This window comes from Acanthopagrus latus, chromosome 17 (genome assembly GCF_904848185.1).
Source record: "Acanthopagrus latus isolate v.2019 chromosome 17, fAcaLat1.1, whole genome shotgun sequence".
Lineage (NCBI taxonomy): Eukaryota > Metazoa > Chordata > Actinopteri > Spariformes > Sparidae > Acanthopagrus > Acanthopagrus latus.
Window position 1 is genome coordinate 30,052,664 of NC_051055.1, and position 19,165 is coordinate 30,071,828.

At 40.7% G+C, this 19,165-nt stretch overlaps 1 protein-coding gene across 2 annotated transcripts; it reads right to left on the reverse strand.

The window, feature by feature from the left end:
• Positions 1–70: 70 nt before the first annotated feature.
• rhbg (Rh family B glycoprotein) lies at positions 71–15,060 on the reverse strand. 2 transcript variants are annotated; one of them, XM_037075910.1, is made up of 10 exons: positions 14,692–15,060; positions 8,029–8,215; positions 7,708–7,858; positions 7,417–7,564; positions 6,672–6,838; positions 5,124–5,261; positions 4,549–4,682; positions 3,956–4,077; positions 2,410–2,483; positions 71–1,062 (listed from the first exon to the last, which is right to left on the reverse strand). In XM_037075910.1, exons 1-10 carry the CDS (start codon positions 14,867–14,869, stop codon positions 985–987), a joined length of 1,377 nt encoding a protein of 458 aa, XP_036931805.1. In that variant the 5' UTR covers positions 14,870–15,060; the 3' UTR covers positions 71–984. The 2 variants fall into 2 exon arrangements, with proteins under 2 accessions (XP_036931805.1, XP_036931806.1); XM_037075911.1 differs by lacking the exon at positions 14,692–15,060 and adding an exon at positions 12,504–12,630.
• Positions 15,061–19,165: the final 4,105 nt, after the last annotated feature.

Here is a 19,165-nt window from a genome sequence, read left to right on the forward strand (position 1 = left end):
GTTGATGTTTCCTTCTAACACAATAAATAAAGTTCAATAAAACATGTTAAATGAGACACACACACACACACACACTTGAACAATTTATTTGCCAAAAAAACTAATCCAATAGTATTTAAAATACTTCCAGTTCACATCGAATTGCTTCCAACACTGAATGCAGCTGTCATCGTTTTACCAAATGGATTTAAGCCTGATCTGAAATATACAGTTAATATATAAAAAAAAAGGTACATAACAGTGATATCTCTATTCTAACTAATCATTTTGATATGAAAAATAAAAATCACGTAAAATCCCAAAGCTAAAGTATCAGGAGATAACACACACGTATAAAAATCCTTACGTCTCTGCATTGTTTTGCATGAAAATCCTTTATTCAAATAAAGAAAACGGTAAAAACGAAAAAAAAAAAAAAAAAAAAGTGTTGCTTGTGAAAATGTGATCTTTTTTTTTCATTTCAATATATTTCCCAGGACTCACTGAGGCCTCTTGGTGTTGGATGGAGGTTTCTGGCTCTGAAAGGAGTCGTGTTCGTCTTTGGTTCGGTGGCGGCTGCTGAAATTAAATTCTGTAGCCGTGTCTTGGCTCGGTTTTAGGGGACAATTAGACAGCATCTTTCATCAAATAGACACATCATTTCCCAATGCAGTGTTCTCACGGGCCTCTAGCACAGAGCGACACAGCTCGAGATCGACCTCTAGTGGGCACAGTCGTCAATAACATGTGAAAAAAAGGGAGGGGGCGGATTTTATTTTAATTTGTGCAGAATAAAATTTTTTTTATTCATTTATTTATCATTTTATGTATTTATGTGTTTATTCATTCACAAACATTTGGCAGCTGACATGAGCACGATGCACGTACATTTTTATTTTCTTAAGACCTAAAAGGGTGTAATACTCAAGTGCTAGGACGTTAAAACCTCAGTGTGTGTGTGTGTGTGTGTGTGTGTGTGTGTGTGTGTGTGTTCTGTCTCGGTGTCTAACTGTTGAGCTTCTCCGACTCCTCCGTCCTCACTGCGGTCAGCTGGCCGTCGTGGTGTTCCTCCTCTCCAGGCACCTGACGCACACGGACAGGGAAAGAAAGAAAAGAGAACGAGATGATTGAGTTTCTAGACTTTTCTGACCTCGTCTGGTTTCAAACACCCTCCGTTCTGCTGACTAAACACAGTCTAATTGTTGCTTTTTGAGGTGCACATTAAGGAGCTGCGTCCTGGTTTTTATATCATTAATGTGTCTGTTAAATGTCACCGTCCTGCAGCAGGCTCGGCGTGATGTGTGCATTTGTCTTTTCATTCCACCTCAGATTTATTTTGAAAAGATAGAAAGAAAAATAGATGCAGATTAAAATGGCTGTATGGAGTTATGACTGAAAAACAGCAGCAAATTAGTTATTATTGGATGTCATTTGTGCGCAAAGAGGAGAGATAATCAAATATCAGTTTCAAAAAAATACTTCAAGGGGTTATGAAACTATAAAACATTTTGCATCTTTAATGTCTAAAATGACGCTCACACTGCATTTGTGAATTACAACTTAAAGAACAATTTGTTAAATGTTTTTAATCTAATAAAATATACAAAACATATTTTTTGTTTGTAAAATGATAAAATAAACCACAAGAAGAGGCACAAATCTGTGAGTAATTCTACTACAAGTACTTAATAACATTTGCATTTATAAACCTGCTCTCACATACACATGAAACAAAAGGGTGATGAGCCACAGTGCATTGTGGGAGAAATATGAATGACGTCAGCCCAAAGTTAAAAGGTGTGACATCATTTTGTTTTAATCCACCTGATTGATAACTGGGTGTGATGGTGCATTTGCTCCACCTGGTGGTCAGACCGCAGCAGCGTCACAGCTGCTGATTATGTGACTACAGGTGAGACGTCGCCATCTTGTGGTCATGTATAGAAAATGTCTTAGTGATAGATTTATTTTGGGGGGCCATAATGTTCATTTTTCTGAGAAGTTTCCTGGAAAACTATGTAATTTAATTACTCCTCAGAAGGTAGATGTGGGTTTCCTTGCTCCGATTGAACCCAAATAAATATTAATTCCTCTTTGATTTATGATTAGAAAGTTTCTATATGTTGTTTTCTACATTTGTCTGCATTTTGGCACAATCCTCCGAACTGCTGAGACAAAAAGACTTTCTCAGTTGTGTTACATTTAATTGGAATCGATTGAAAACTGTTCCTACCTTCCATTTAATTCAAATATTAGAAAAACATAGACCTGTGAAATAGTGCATTTTCAGAAAGAAATATGTATGTTCGGTTTTATTCGTAGGGATAAATTCAAGTTTCTGTGGTATTCAAAAATAAATAGGAATTGTTCTAATGTGCATACTTAACATTTTACCGTCGGACTGAAAAAAAGAATTATTTCACAACTCACCTCCCAGTAGATGCTGTCCTCAAAGCAGATGGTGTCGGGAGGAGCGCCGAAGATGGGCAGCTTCAAAATGAATCCTGCCGCAAGAGAAGACACCTTGTTACTGATGTATGCATTCAGAATCATCAGAGACATTAATCATAGGGAAAAATATGTATATACAGAAAACATAAATCATTGCTGTTCATTCTCTGTGCTGCAGGTGTTTCTTCACCTCGAGTTACATCTGCAATCTCTGAAAATCTTCTAGTGCTGAAGCTTGACTAGAGAAACTGAGTCAACAGTTCAGAAACCAAACTGGGTTTTAAGATCACTCTGGTACAAGAAATGATAATTACACACCTAACCACACAAAAATGTGCTTCTGTAACTTTCAACAACACAGTTTGTTGAGTTTCCAAGCAGCTGAGAACGTTAATTATTGAGTCAGTCACTGGTGTTTATAATTAACCCACCCAGCACCTGCATGCTCATTATATGATGAAGGGCAGGAAAAAATCTTACTTTTTATCCACTTTTAATGAGTCGTCTCAGGGAGCAGTAATTTGTCTGGACGTCCTAGTTAATTATACTTGTTTTGAAAAGGAAAGTTTTTGAGTCTTGTGGACATCATGTCAGGGACTTTATCTAAATGTGGTGTCGTTATCGGCTACGCAGTGAAATACAGCTATTGCAATGCTGTTCAAACAAACAAGAATAAATTAACTTTTCTTATTTTTGTGATTAAATCAACTTTCTGCTCTGTGGAGCTCTGCTAGCTTTCTGTTAGCAGAGCGGAGAGACGAGGCACTGAGATGAACTGGACTGACTGACTGTCGCAGAAATTCTGACCCGAGTACTTCACAAAGAATCCAGCAGAGTCAAGCAGCTACAACAAATCATCCACAGGCTTGTGAAGACAACAAAGAGAGAGTCTCATTTTACACTTCTAGATACATTTGTGTTGCTCAGTTGTTGTTGCCCAACTCGATAAATACGGTTTCCACACTGACGAGTTTTCTGACGTGACTGATTGTTTCCCAGTTTTACGTCAGACCCCTTGTATTTTAAGGGTAATGTAGAAAACATGTATTTATGTCAGTGATTCATCAATTTAAATTTTATCAAACCAACTCAATATAGGCTGACTAACTCAACAGAGGCTGGATCAAGTCTGTGTTGCTAGGTCGTTATTAAGGATCAGCTTAATTGCTCTGGTACTGTAGGAAGTGCATTTTATAACATTTAGGTATCAATAGACATGATCGATTGTTTTCCAGTTATTAGTCAGACCCCATTTCTATTAAAAGTGACATAATGCTAAAGTTGTTGTTTTTTTTTTTGCTCAAAAACACTGTGATTGTAGATTGTATTTTGGTAGTAAAGCTGCATAAACACGCCCTCTTGTGTAACATTTCTTACTTCTAATGTCCCAAAGATTTCTCAAACTTCACACTAGTTTAAGCCCCATTTTTCATCAATACATCTTCTTCGTTGCTGAACCGACTGGTCCAGTTTGAGAGTGCAGCGAGTGCTTTATCAGAACAACTGAGGAGGACGTGACACATACCGACAATAAGGCCTCCCAGCAGGGCGATGCCGAGGGTGACGGCGAGGGAAGCGGCCTGAATACCGCCCTGTTTAGTAGCCGTAACATCTCCGCTCGCCACATCGGGGAAGACGTCTTCCAAACTGAAACACACAAAACAAAAAACACATGATTCAGGATTCGTCCTGTTAACATTGTCTTTGCAAGCTGACTTTGCACTTAATGAGGACTGTGAGGAAAGCTGATATCTGTCAGTGCTGTTATCTGTAAGCACAACACACTCCTGCAGTCCAACCCTCACACAGATGAGAAATGTCGAAATTCAGGACAAACCAGTGCTGATGTTTACGGTCTGTCAGCTGAAAAACAGTCAAGTTACAGCTTGTTGAATTCACTTTACATGTATCTTCATGTTTTACTGATTATAACTGCTTCTCTTGCAGTCATATTAATACACAAATCCACATTTTGGTGTGATAAACTAGTGCCTTGCTTACAGACAACCTTCATGGATTTTTTTCTGTCTGGGTTTGAGTTCTTCTAACCTCGTCTCTGGGGTAATTATGCACGCATCAGGTGTTTGTGGCCACAGTAGCATGTATTAAAGTGCTTACCCTCCTCCATAAACATCCGCGGATGCCAAGGCAGCAGTCACCGCTCCAACAATAGCACCCAGGACGCCAGGCATGCCGTGCAGGTTGTGAACCCCGCAGGTGTCTTGGATCTTCAGTTTTTCCTCCAAGATTGGCTGAAAGAAGGAACAGATCATGTGGTTTTGTTCTGATTAAAAGAGAATTGTCTACCCGCTTAATTTATACAGTTTCATGAACACTGATATTATTTATAAAAAGGTGACTCTCAGTGGAAATCAAATGCCACATTATACCCACGTAACTGTCTTCTCTGAGATGGTTCAATGTAATAGATTGTGTTTGGTTTGATTACAGAAGAAATGAAACATATGATCACATCTGCTCTCTAAAATATCCCACATCTGTTCACATAAACAGGCTCTCCAGGTGCTGTTTGATCATTTCACAGCTATTTGACATCGGGAACAGTTAAAAACACTTGCAGACGTGTTTTTGTTGTTTGTTTGTTTTTTTTACTTATAATGGATTAGAAAGCTCCTAATAAGTACAAAATCTTCACTGGCTCAGTCTTAAAAATATTAAATGCTCATCCTTACTGAGAGGTACTTGAAGCCCAGCACGGAGATGATGCCGGCCAGGAAACCAACAATCATGGAGCCGAAAGGAGTCAGCATCATTTCGCCCGCGGTTCCCACAGCGACTCCACCAGCCAGAGCAGCGTTTTGGATGTGGACCTAAAAGAGGAGGGAAAGGTGCGAGACTTATTTTTAATGAATGCTGAATGTTGTTTCAGGTTATTTTATTAACTCTTGTGGGTACAGACTCTCTTCACCTCCCTACTCTTTTGTATTTTGAGGGGAATTTATTGGTCAGATATAAGACAAAACACACAATACACTGAGTTAAAGAAAGACTTGATTGCTAGGATTAAACATCTGATGCCATGACAGCCCTCATACACATATAATATCACATATAAAAGGTCAATCCAAAAGTGAGGATGAGTCTCGATGTCCCCAGTCCCAAGGTGTAAAACTGAAATCAAATTTCCCCTTGGATACACTGAACTTAACGTAAACATATTCTTACCCTAACCCTTAAACAAGTTTTCACCCTAAAATGTAATGACGATGTTATAGAGACTTGCATCTTGACATTTTGTCCCCATAAGGACGGAGGGTCCCCACAACGTGACTGTGCAAACATGTTGTCCCCATAAGGACGGAGGGTCCCCACAACGTGACTGTGTACACAGATTTCTGTCTCCATAAAATGAGTAAATATATGTCCTCACACTTTATGGACTTACATTAATTTCTCGGAGACTTACCCTAACCTCAATCACTGACACACAAATCAGCTTATTTCCGTTTGTGGACACAGTTGTTGTCTTAAATGGGGGAAGAGCTTTGTCTCCAGTTAACTGGTCTAACTCTTCTAACACTTCGAAAACTTTACATTTCTAAATCTGCAGGAGACCACCATGTGACATGAATGGATCTGCACAGCTGTAGAGGGAGTGAGTTTAGAAAATGAACAGATGAGACGCAACAATGAGTCTATTTGCTGTCACGCCTGCATATAGTGTGAAGGAGATAAGTTACAACAATGCATCAGTGACAAGCTGACTCCATCAGCTGATTAGCATGTCTTTACTATGAACAGGCTCTGTGCTATGTCCACCCCCCTGATTCTCTCTACAGTTTGATCTATATCAGCACAGGAATGTCCCATCTTGATTTCAGCGTGATTTACAGCTGACAGCTGAGCCTGACAGCGACGATACTGTGTTTGACTGTCATGTGACTGAAGCACAACTCACATTTTTTTGGTGGGAGGTGTGTGTGTGTGTGTGTGTGTGTGTGTGTGTGTGTGTGTGTGTGTGTGTGTGTGTGTGTGTGTCTCCAGGTGACACATTCATCAGCTTTTATCTTTTGAGTGACTCTGTCGTGAGTTTGAGATCCTCCGTGCTGACAGGAATTCAAGAAGTTGCAAAACGTTCTCTTGGAGTCTTGTCTTTACTTGAACACTTGTGAGCCAGCGACAAAATTTATAGCACCCGCTGTTCAGCTGTTGAATCTGCAGCTGTGAATCACTTTCTGAAGAATTGATTTTTGATTCAAAGGTCGCTCCAGTGTCCTCACCATGTCCAGCTTGCCGTCGTGTGCGGTGAGGGCCGACATGCCGTAGGTGGACAGAGTGCAGGCTGCCAGGGAGTAGTAGGTGTTCATGGCTGTGCGGTGCTGGTCGTCTCCGTGTGCCGTGATGGCAGAGTTGAAGCTGGGCCAGAACATCCACAGGTAGATGGTACCTGAGAAGAACAACAGTTACTGGGATGAGTAAAGGGCGAATACAGGGAATCCAGTCGTGTCAGGATGGAGAACATGCTGCTGTTCAGGTAGAAAACTTGTTTTTCACAGGTTTACAGAAGAAATTGGGACTTGATTTAGGCAAATCCCAGTCTGAGATTTTTGTATTTGTATTTGATAACAGAGCTGATCCAAAGTCACTGTTCTGCAATTATTTAGACAACAAAAATGACTTCCAGCCTTTTCATGGGAAGTTGAAACAATGATAACGATTTATCTTTGATATAAAGCTGTTAGTCATCAGCTAAATATATTACATTTTAAAATAAGAATCGCTGTGTTTGAGATTACAGCGCTGCCTCTACCTGTCAATCACACACCACACCCATCAGTGAGATCTGGGCTCATACAGGCGTCACTGTTGTTATTGGCAATGAACAGAATTGTGTCATCAGTCTGTAAAAACTAGCAAACTTTATACAATGCTAACTTTTGCATAGGTTAATAATAAATTCCCTTTAAACTGAAAATAAGTTACTCTTCTGAAAACAATAATGCTCCAGCACTGAAAGATGTTTACCGATCATAGCAAAGAGGTCAGAGTGGTACACGGAGCAGTTCTTGTGTTTGCTCTTGTCCAGGTTGGGTCGGTACAGGACTCGGGTCACCATGAGTCCGAAATAGGCTCCAAACGTGTGGATGGTCATGGAGCCTCCAGCATCCCTGGTCTGAAACAAAATTAACCACAACCTGATTTAATAAAGTTGAGTTAACGTCATCATTGCTGTGCTGCTACTCATGACTTTCAGAGATGGCTCATGTATTGTTGAATGGAGATCTTCAGATAAGATGAGTGTTTTTTGTGACTCACCCCCAGAATAGACAGCAGGATGAACTCGTTGACTGCAAACAGTGTGACCTCGAACATCGCCATGATCAGCAGCTGGACCGGGCTGGTTTTACCCAGAACCGCTCCAAATGAGATGAGCACGGAGCCGGTGCAGAAATCAGCATTGATCATACTGAAAGAAAACAGTTTGATGAAGGTCATTAGTGCAGTAGTTTGGTCTGGACTTGGACAAAACAATCAAGTGAGAGTGTTGAGACCTTCACACAAACAGGTTTTTAGATTTTGTATGTTCGCCAAATGATTTATCTGTTGCTGTACATGCACAGTATGTTTAGCACATACCTCTCCACTCCGATGTGGATCTTGCCTCCATGCAGACCGTGGAAGAAGCCCTGCATGAGCGTGGCCCACTGCAGGGCGAAGGCGGCGATCAAGAAGTTGAAGCCCACGCTGCTGAAGCCATAGCGCTGCAGGAAGGTCATGAGGAAGCCGAAACCGATGAAGATCATCACGTGAACATCCTGGAAACCTGCATAATTTAGAGAAGATTGGCTTTAAAGAGCACCAGAGATTATGAGCTTGGAGAAAACAATCTTTTGTGGCGTCTTTTGTTTTATGTGGTGGAGAGCTTAAATGGAAGGAGATGGTTGAATGGTCTACAGCAGACAAAGAAGGTAGACAGACTTGTTATACAAAACATTATTAATTGAAAAGTTACGTGCTTTCTGAGCAATGTACAGAGATCAAACTGCAGTGATAAAAAATGTTGTTCCTTCTGTTACTTCAGTTGTCAGGGTTCTTGATAGGTTAAACAAAATATGGGTGCTAGCTGGTTAGCAAACTTTGTTGGATACATCCAACAATGTCACAAGGTCAAAACTGTTATCCCTCAATGTTTTGTTGATCATTTTGGTTAATTTCAACTGGTCATTACACATCTAATCTCATGTAACCTTTCAGTTACAAATAAAAAAGTAACATTTAACAATTTGTCAAGTAATAATTGTACACAATTATCACCTTTTTAGCAACAGGTGTAAAACTTTTTCTTCCTCCATCTGTGTCTTTTTTTTTCCCTAATGTTTCGTTTATACCTCGTCAGTGAAGAGCCTCGTATGATCGTGCTAAAAGCTCTTCAGCGAGGACAACCAGTCGTTTAGATCAACGTCACATCTGCTCCTCAAAAAGCCTCAACAAAAACAACCAATCACTGCCAACAACTTGAGGGCTTTGTCATGGAAATCACCCTGTGAACGAGCACGGTTACATAAGCTTTAGTTAACAGGGACTTTAGATCCGGTTGTGACTCAGGCCATTCAGTAAAGTGGTCTTCTTCAGTGATTATCATGTTTAGAAAACTCAATACTTTAAAACTTTTAATATGACTCTCCACTGTGTAAAAAGAAGAAGATCTCTCAGGATAATGAACTCTCTCAACTCGCAGCCGGTTGTGTCCTTCCGACCTTCATTGTCTCGGTTCACACACACTTTGTGAGCGCCGCTTTCTAACTCTTTATTTGTCCCAGACTCACACACACACATACACACAATATTGTACTGTGCTGTGTCTACTGTTGCCATGGTGACGGTCCATTGGCATTGCTGGGCGGAGGTGTTGCCAGTGTCCCCGTTGGCATTTTGGCCCAGATACACAAACAGACATCCAGGAGGACACCATACAATCAAAGCAGTGACAGGAGGTTCTGCTGGGTAGAATTCGTCTCACTTCTGTTGAAGCTAAATTTATACTTTCTCCAGAGGTTATAGACAATTTTAGAAGATCCGTTATTTACAATTTTACAAGGTCTAGACACATCATGAATCGCTACCTGTAGAATGTGCTTTAAAAATGTTTTTTGCAAAGAATTCAAGTAGATGTGGGAGGAATTTGGGGTTCAGTGTCTCGTCCAACGACACTTCAACAGGTGGACAAGAGGCGGTGGGGATCGAACCTCAGTCGCCAAGTCACTCAACCTGCTGATCCACAGACGCTATTGTTTTTTCATGTATTTTCAGAGAAAAAAATACTCTAAGCTCATTAATACCATCAAGGAGGTGAATCTCTTTGAAAAAAGTAAATAAAAAATTAAACTAAATCTCAAAAACAGCTGTGGGTTTTAAAAACACTTAAAAAGTCAGCTAATAAAGTTGAAATTAGCTAATAAAGCTGAAAAGCACAGCTGGACACCACTTTGGGACAGAGGTATACACTTCTTGCAACTAAGAATTTGGAGGTGGAGGTCAGGGAACAGGCATCATGACAGTTTGACACACCTGATAATGCTTCTGGTGCACATTCAGCCATTTAAAACAATAAGTGTACTGCGAACTGTGATGCTTTTTGTGTGTTTGGCCCTTAAGTCTCACTTAACACACAAAAGTAGTGCATCGAAACAGGAGGAGACATTTTCCCATTTTCCGTTTTCCCTGGTCATCATCCCCAGGTAACAGTGGAGCAACTGGAATAACTGCAGCATTGCTACACTGCAGAAGAACAAGAGACGATGGAACTGATGGAGGAGGCAAAGAGGTCAAACAAGAGTGAACGGACGGACATTCACTGGCTCGCGGGCGCTCTGGTGTTTTGTCAACGTCTTGTCTGTTGATGAGGGTTTCTTCTTACCACTGGGACTTGAGACGCTTTAAAAACCGCCGTTCTGTTTACTAGAACAGTGACTAAACAAAACTTGCCTACTCATTAATACAACCGGTTCTACTCGGTCTTTCCACAGCACTAGGATCAAGGTTTCTAGGTCAAACTGGGCTTGTTAGGGATGTTTTTTGCTTTAAACAGTAGCCAGGCTGCTAACGTCCTCGCCCCTCTCATCTTAGTGTGAGTCATAAAGATAATTTGACAGTAATCCAATCCAAATACAGCTGATGTTATTGAGCAGCACACAGAGAATAACTATAGCTATTTATTGTTCATAAAGCCATTTTCAACACCAGAAGATCTTCCTGTCGACTTCTCAATCAGTTAAACCTAAACAGGTACATTTTTCGCTGTAGGGATCAAACCTGTGACTTCTGAGAACTTTCTCATCACTCTTCTGCCTCGTTCCCATTCAGGTGATCTGTTGCACAACAGACAGACTCCTGAGGCATATCTTCAGTTTACATACCATCCTTATCTCTCAAGACCGTATAGAACAGACGACGCGTCAACTGTAAGACCACCAACACATGATGGATTTACAAGCTGCTGCTTGATCCTGCTTTAGGTTACACAACGGTCAGGTGTGTGTCCTGTGTCTAACCTGCAGGTGTGAACTTGGCTGTTTATTGTTCTGATGCATGAAGGAGGGAGGATGAAGTTTGTGTACACACAGCACTGAAACATGACGGTGAACTTCAGTTTGAAGGTGTCAGGTTAAAGATTATCTGAAGCCATTAAATCTAATGGACCTTTACTCTCTAACCTCAGACACCTTGTCTGGTTTTAATATACACCTGTGGAGACAATAGATCAATATCCATTGTGTTTTCCCATGTAACAGTAAAGGCAGAAGTAGCACCACGACTTTGGGTATAGACACACCTAACTGAATATAAGGACCAGCATCGACAAGTGCCAAAAAACTGGACCTGAACACACCACAGAGACTACAGCGGACAACTCATACATTATGCACCTGTGTGAGAGGAAATAACTCTCCATACCACCAGGTGGCAGTAGTCTGTATTCATCGCTCAAACAAGGACACAGGACGACTCTGGACTGATCGAGAACTTGTTTGATTCAAGGATGCAAAGGGCACCGGTGAGGAGACGGAGGTAAAAGAAAAAAAAATGAGGGAAAAAACACACTAAATGGCAGCAGAACAGCCAACCACAGTGACGTATCTCCCCATCAGGCTCTGCTGCTGATAAGGGTTGACTCACTGCAAAAGCCAGGGGCCACAGATGCTCACAGATGGCCCCAACATTGACCAACAGCAGACCTTGTCCCAGTCTGTCAGGGTCCATATGTAAAGGGCTGGCATGGAGAGTTTAAGTAAATATTGGACCAGCGGCAGGTCAAATCCTGTCTTTGACAAACTGACATTGGTTTCTTTTAACCGTGACAATCGTCCCTCTCTAACCTTGACCAAGTTTTAGTTGCTGTAAACAACAATTTACAGTTTTGTAATGTAAAGACAATCAATAGAAGCATCAAACTCGCCTCCAAAAACAGCTAAAGAACATTTTCTGATCCGTCACACAGTTAAACTCTCCAAGGTGAAAGTCAGGCAGTTTGTGGGACAGAAGATTTTAACAATGTCTCACTATTTCCCATAACAGCACTGAACAAAATCAAACACTTTGAAGGAGTTTGAACTCACAACAGAAGCTGCTGCTTTAGTTCAGTCTGTAACATTTTGCATGCTTTGTTCAGCTCACGCTCAGGCACAGACCAGCATCACCTCAAGTGCATTTGCTCAAGGGCACTTCAGCAGTCTGCATACCAACATGAGAGGCTTCAAATGACTTCTCATGTTAACCTTGACGACCCTTATTCAATTACAAACTGGATTTTCACTGTGAGATGGTACCCATACCTGATAATCGATCTGATGTTGAAGCTAACATGTTGAAGATAACACACTTCACATCCAGAGTTCACATCACTGATATTTCCTGGTATCAAACAAATAAGTTCATGTTTGCAGGAAAGGGCCCGAATCCAAAACAATCACACATAAACACAATGAGAGTTGGCACAAAATATTGGCCGTGAGCTGCGTCAGTTTCCCAGTGCTGGGTGAGACCAGCCTCAGGCCGGACGCTGAAGTTTCAGGTGAACAGTTCAGTGACTGACGGGAGGAGGGTGGAGTTACCTGTACTGTCAGCTGCCTGCAGGACGAAGGATACATATGTGGAGATTTAAAAAGCTTTAAGTGGGAAGATGGCAATCTCATCACTCTGCTCTGCCCCAGGACGTAAATCACACACCTGAGCGAGAACGTGTCTGACTTGTTAAGACCCGCCCACCAGCCCTCAGTCATGTTACTTAAGGTTCATTTGTTAAGGTGGAACTGTGAGGACGATGATTGGAGCAGACTGTAAAGTTTCTGCAGCAACTGCAAATCAAAATGGAAAACAAAAAAATATGGAGGACGAGAGGCATCACGAAACTAATGAAGTATTTAATTAATTTTCTGTTAGCTTCTCTTTTTAGATTCCCTGTCGAGCCTTCCATGATACATTAAATTTATCCAAGAGATAACTCTAGAGGCGTGTCCCTCTCACCAATCAGAGAGCTCGGTACATCTCATTACAAGCACAAGGCCTGAAGTGTCTCAGAAAGGCTAAAGGGAAACTAAATGACAAACCAGCATGAAAATGGAAATGCAAAGAGAAAGAAAACTGCACGTTAAAATTTTGAATTCCATTATTCAGTTATGAAATCTGATGTTTCGTGTTGTCTCTGTTTTTTTCTTATTCATGCTATTTGTGAATTCTTCTTATAACTAATTTTCTTACTGCTAATGACTTTCTGTGGCAGGTATTTTCTATTTCGTACATAAACCATAATTTTTTAAAGAGCAGGGTTTACTGATGTTGTCCCCTAAATACTTTTCTGATGTCTGGAATTCAAACACAAATTTGTAAACCAACCACTTATTCACATTAAACTGTAGACTTGAAAAGATAAATCAATGCTGAAAGACTCAGAAAATGTGTTGTTTTTTGGGTTTTTTTTAAAGTAATGAGCATTTTACAGTCTGTAATCAGCAGCCTGTGTTTTCTCTTCAGTCTGTGAAAAGGAAGAGAGCTTTTATTCTACACCATCAATCCATCTAAATTAGGAAATTAGCGATCAATGGATCTGCCTGCATGGATCAGCAGCGGAGTGGAACACATCTCTACAAACGGGTCCCCTCAGAAAGAATGAGACCCGTCCAATTAGGGAGAAAACCAGAGGACTCAGCAGCTTCACATCACGTCACACAGAATACATAACGTGTCCCTGAAGAGATTAATTAGACAACTCAGTTTGACCAAAGACACAAATATAATGAAGATGTATCGTGCAAATACTGGCGCATTACTTACAGGTGTGTAAAAGTCACTGAGGAAGCATATAAGATAAGATAGAAAGAGAAACGTTAGGCAGCATTAGAAAGTCAAGAGTCCAAACCTGAAGGACAAAAGTTAATACTGTTTTATGACACGCAAAGAATTCAAGCTTCAGGCATGAAAAAAGTTAATTATCTCTGGATTTTAAACATTGCTTTTTCAAATAAACTTGTTTATTCTTAGAAGCGGTATCTTAAAAACTGTTAATTGCTGTCTTACTATGACTGGGCTCTCAGTTTAAAACATCGAAGAGAGTTAAAACATTAAATAAAAGGTTTAAGTTCGGCGGCTTTGGAGATTTTTGTCAGAATTCAGTTACGAGACACATCAGCCTGAAATTAGTGCGCTCTGTTTCAAAGAAAGCGTCTAAATACTGAGGAAAAGTGTTTATTTGTTTCGATGAGTTTCAATTTCAGAAAATTTCAGCCAAGTTGCAAAAATGTGCACGTCAAGAGGTGGAGGTGACAGTGGTGGAGTTACAGGCCAGAGAGCTGGCAAACCACTGACCACTGTTCAAGTCTGCGTCTCAACATTTGTAAACACGACATCATTGGATTTTTTCTTTTTCTCTTTTTACAAGAAACCTTGGGATATCTCCAGTTATGTTTATGGCGACCAAATCATTTCAAAACAATTCTGACTTTTCAAACTGTATTTACATTTTTTTGTCTTGATTATGTTCCTGTATTCCTAATCCTGACAGTCACTGCATGTCCTGAAGAAGGTAGAGGCAGAACGGCATCGTGGGGATTGTAGTCAGCTTCTTTTTTCCTCCAATAAAACAAGAAAGTAATCTACAGAAGCAATCAAATACATTCTGACAAGAAAATGCATTGTGAGCGAAGTGTGACTGAGAAACCCCCCTGATGTTTCATCTAAACAGGCTACAGATCAGGATCCAGTGCATCCTGACCCCTGACCCTCGGCGTAACCTCTGACACTCACTTGGGTAGCGGAAATAGAAGTCGTTCTCATAGTCTTCATGACTCTGGTTATGCCACTGCTTTGCATCCGTCTCGCGGTCGTACTGCACCAACGTGCCGAAGAGGATGATGAGGATGATCTCCAGGATGAAGCAGGTGATCGGCAGCTTCAGCCGCATGTTGGTGGCCGCGTCCGTCATGTTGTCTTCCCACAGTGAGACGAGCAGAGGGGAGGATGAATGAGGCTCTCTCTCGTGGAGCTGAGGGTGGAAAAGGGATTAAAGGTCCAGCACAGATAAGTTGGACACACTCTGCCTCTCTCACACACACCCGAGGGGGGAGACAGGAGGCTGGTGTGTGTGTGTGAGTGTGTGTGAGGGTGGGAGACAGACGAGCTGCTGTTCATGTGTGTTTTTCTTCTGCTGGGTCACACCTACCGGATCTGCCTCCCCCATGAATAATGCAGGCTCACTTTTAGCCCCGCCCCCTCTGATACTGTACTTTTTTAAGGTGGTCTGAGGTGCTGCAGCTCACCTGACAGATCAATAATCAGTCATAGTCCATTACTGTATGATAGGAAGTCTTTAGTTTTAAATACGTGAGTGTGTTGTCAGTTGTACCAAGACCACAGTGTCACGTGTGTGATTGCTTCACTGTTTGGCAGCAGCAGTTATTTCTGTCAGTCAGAGGAGTTTTTCTTTGTTCTCTGTTAATTACCTGGATCCAGCTGCAGGTGATAAATCAACACCTGTGTGCCTGTTTGACTGACTGACTTCAACCTGAGGTCGTCGTCTGACAAGAAACGCAAATATGGGTCATAACCAATATAACACATATTACCAGCTAACGCTTTTGTCATGATCCTTGGTTGGTTTCGTTGTTGTATTTCGGATTTATTTTGAAACCATGCCCTCGTTTGTTTCATCTCTGAGATGTTTCCTGTTAATCCACTTGGTATGTTTGTGATTTTGGCTTCTTGTTTCTCGTTTGATTTGTACTTTGCACTTTGTTTTAGCATTTAGTTGATGCTTTGTTTGTGGTCCTTGTGTTTGTTTGGTTTGTCTAGTTTCCCTGTTGTTTTTTTTTTTATGTATTTCATCTTTGCGTTTATCAAAGCTTGTGTTTTGTTCTCCCACTCCTGCCTCCCATGTGTGTGTCTTCGTTCTGGTCCTCATTCAGTTCAGTTGAAACTGCTTCACCCCATCGCTGATGTAAAAATATCAGAAGCGTATTATAACCGCTGGGTCTGGGTGTTTGGGTTAAAGCTGAGGTCCACTTTTTCTTTGCTCCTCCTCTTCCTGCTGTAAACTCTGATAAGACGCGTCACTCACACCTGTATCTGCATCCTCCATCGACAGCAACGGCTTTTAACTGAGAGGTGAAGGAACTGGAAGGAATGTTGTTTTGATTTTAGAGAATTTTAACTATTCGCACTTGAAACCAGAGGCGTCACAGAGAAGACATGAACGAAGGTCTTCAAGTCTGCTTCACCACCTGTCACCAGTAAAAAAGGATAAAAAAAACCACATATTCTATCATTTGTTGTTACTGTCAAGAGATGTGGATTAATCTGCTACTGAGTCACCAACAAATGCACTTTTTCCTCCTGTTCTCTTGATAAATTCTACAATGGAAATTTGCCGACCTTCTTAAAAAGTGAAACCATACATTTGTGAGAGGTTCTTAAAGATTTAGGGAGCATTAGCTCAGCGTTAGCAACAGACAGGTTAGAGAAGTCACACCAAGTACTGACACATCTTCTTTCCTGCAGGATCTGTCTACAATTACAAAAATATAGTGACATCACACTTTTCCTTTAGAAAGGTCCAATTTGTTAGAAAGTTGATGTCTCATTCTCAACTTATCAAATACTGACGCTCTGGGTTGGTAGATGTCAACGTCCACCAACCAAAAGTGTCATTATTGGTTATAAATCAATTCTTTGGCATTTGGAGGCTTCTGATTTTTGTTTTTTGAAGAACTGTTTTCATACTAAAATGTGTTTTATTCACCTCATGAGGACGTCAGCGTCTATGTTTCAGGATTTTTGTTGTGAAATAAACTGTCATGATTTTTTGATTCATTAGTGTCGGGACACAGGACAAAAACACAGAAATATGAGGCCTTAAACTCTGATTTGAAAATGATGTGCTTTCTTTTTCACTCATGTTTTCAAATGTCAAATGTTGTTATTTAGTGCATTTCATTCGCTAGAACTTCCAGGAGAGAGTCAGAGATTTAAGGAAGGAAGTTGGCAAAGATTAGTTGTGTTTATTCACCTCAAACAGCCGGATTGCTTTACCGTCCCTTAACTTCAAAATAGCAAGTGTTTGAATACTTACTCAACAGAGACTCTGGTTCTGGTTCTGGTTTTCTGTCTCTCTCTGTAACGCTACATTCATGAAGTAAAGTCCATTTCACCTCCAGCTCCAGTCAGCAGTCGACTTTACAGAACAGAAAAACCCAGAAGTGATAAATCACCCTGTTAATCCCAGAAGTTATAAAATAATCTCTGAGCTCTCATCCTGTCGGATCAGAGCAGAACCTGATGAGGCTCCAGGTGTTTATTCCTCCAGAAGGTCTGGATCTGCACCGACTCTCTCCTGCTGAGCTGTTTATCATCAGCGGTGTAAATATTACTACGTCATCCTTTAGATGTCTTATTGTTTACTTTACTTTACTGTAGCTGTGACTAGAAGCTAAAATAATAAATATTGTCGGTCTGGTTGAAAAGATTAATAACTTTAACGTGAAGTAAAAAAACAACCTTCTGTTTCCATTCAGAGGAGTTCAGACTTTAGTCTGCATGAAGTTTACTAATAAAAGTTCTCTTGCGCTCCTTTTGAAGAGGGGCCAGTTTTCAGAAGGTCGTATTCTTTTGTTTCAACTTTGCATAAAAAAGTATGACCCTAAAAATTATAATGAATCGATCTATTGTACTCTGAAGGGGAGGAGTCGACTCATGCAGGCGCAGTCTTGTCTTTTGGATGAAACCCATTAGCTCATGTCACTTATGTTCTGGGCTGATCACAGGAACCTGGAACATCTTCACCTGTTCACACACGTCTGCAAGTCTCATCCTGTCATTTCCACTGAACTGTTCTCGCTCCTCATCGCTTCATCTCGTCAGTTAGAGTTACAGGTTTCACCTAAAACAACAAGCCTTCGAGAAAAAACGGCGTTCTCACACAGAGCCACTTCAAACTGTGGTCAGACTAAAGTCCACAGGTGTAGATTCAAACCAACTGCTGCTGCTGCTCAGTGTGTAATTACACCTCAGGTAATGTTTCTGTGACCTCTGACCTCTGAACCGCTGAAGTTAATGAAGTGATGAGCTGTCAGAACACACATTAAAAGCTTCGTAATCTTATCAGATCAAATGGAAAAGACGCAATCATGGTCCTCTGATGAGACGCAGTCGACAGTTTTATGAGAACAAATGAAAAATCTGATGAGCTGCGTTGAAAACTCATTAATGTTCTTTTATTTAGGCTCTAAAGTTGGATTCATTAAAAACTAATGAATAAATTACACAGATATTAAAACAATCGCAGTATCAGAACACAACACCATTTTGATTGAGATCTTTACATACAACTTTATATCTACAATTTAATGAGCGGTTCAAATCCAAGAGGTATTAAAGGAACAGTTCACCCAAAAATCTACTTGAAAAAGCTGCACAGTTTAAGCTAACTCTTTTAGCCGAGCAGCTACACTGAAGATTTCTGCTTAAAAAGTTTTCAAATCAGGTGGTGATCTCTGGGTTTCTCGGGGAGAGGAGGACTTCATATCATCAGGAGGAGGAGAAGAGAACGGGATTTACATTTTGGGGGAACTGTTCCTTTAATGAATACCTTTAAAATAGATTAGTTAGTTTCTTTGATTAGTTTTTCCTGCCTTCATCGAAAGATTCTTGGCTCCATGTTTTTGTCAGACTAAATTCATCGTTCTGTACTTCATCCATGTGCTCGCTCCTTCCAGCATTTTCTTCTTCTCAGTCATTGCAGAAATATAATCTCGGAGACGAGCCAAGAGTTGCCATCATTCCGGTCAAAGTTTTAAAATGTTTGTTTAGTTCCGATTCTTACTCAGCAGAACAAACTTGTGACACTCGCAGTCTTGCATGAGTCTTGTGAGTCTTGTGATGGTGAAGAAACAAAGCGTCGCCATCGTCACGTCAGATTGTAGATTATACTCAGAAATTCCTCAAATACTTTCAATTGCAGTGTAAATGATGCAACATCGTACCACATGATGAGTAGTTAGTCGGTTCCAGAACAGAACATGTGACTTTAATTCAGAACAAGCTGGTCAAAATGATTCAGATGTAGTTAATGTTTTAAAATAAAAGTATGCTAAATCAAAAGTGAACGTGAAGCCGGCTGTAGGAGCAGAGGCAATAATTTATGTACAAAAAAAACCGAACAAATCAATTTATTTCAGCAGCTAGAGACATTTTTCTTTATATACAGAGAAAACACAGCGCTGCGCAC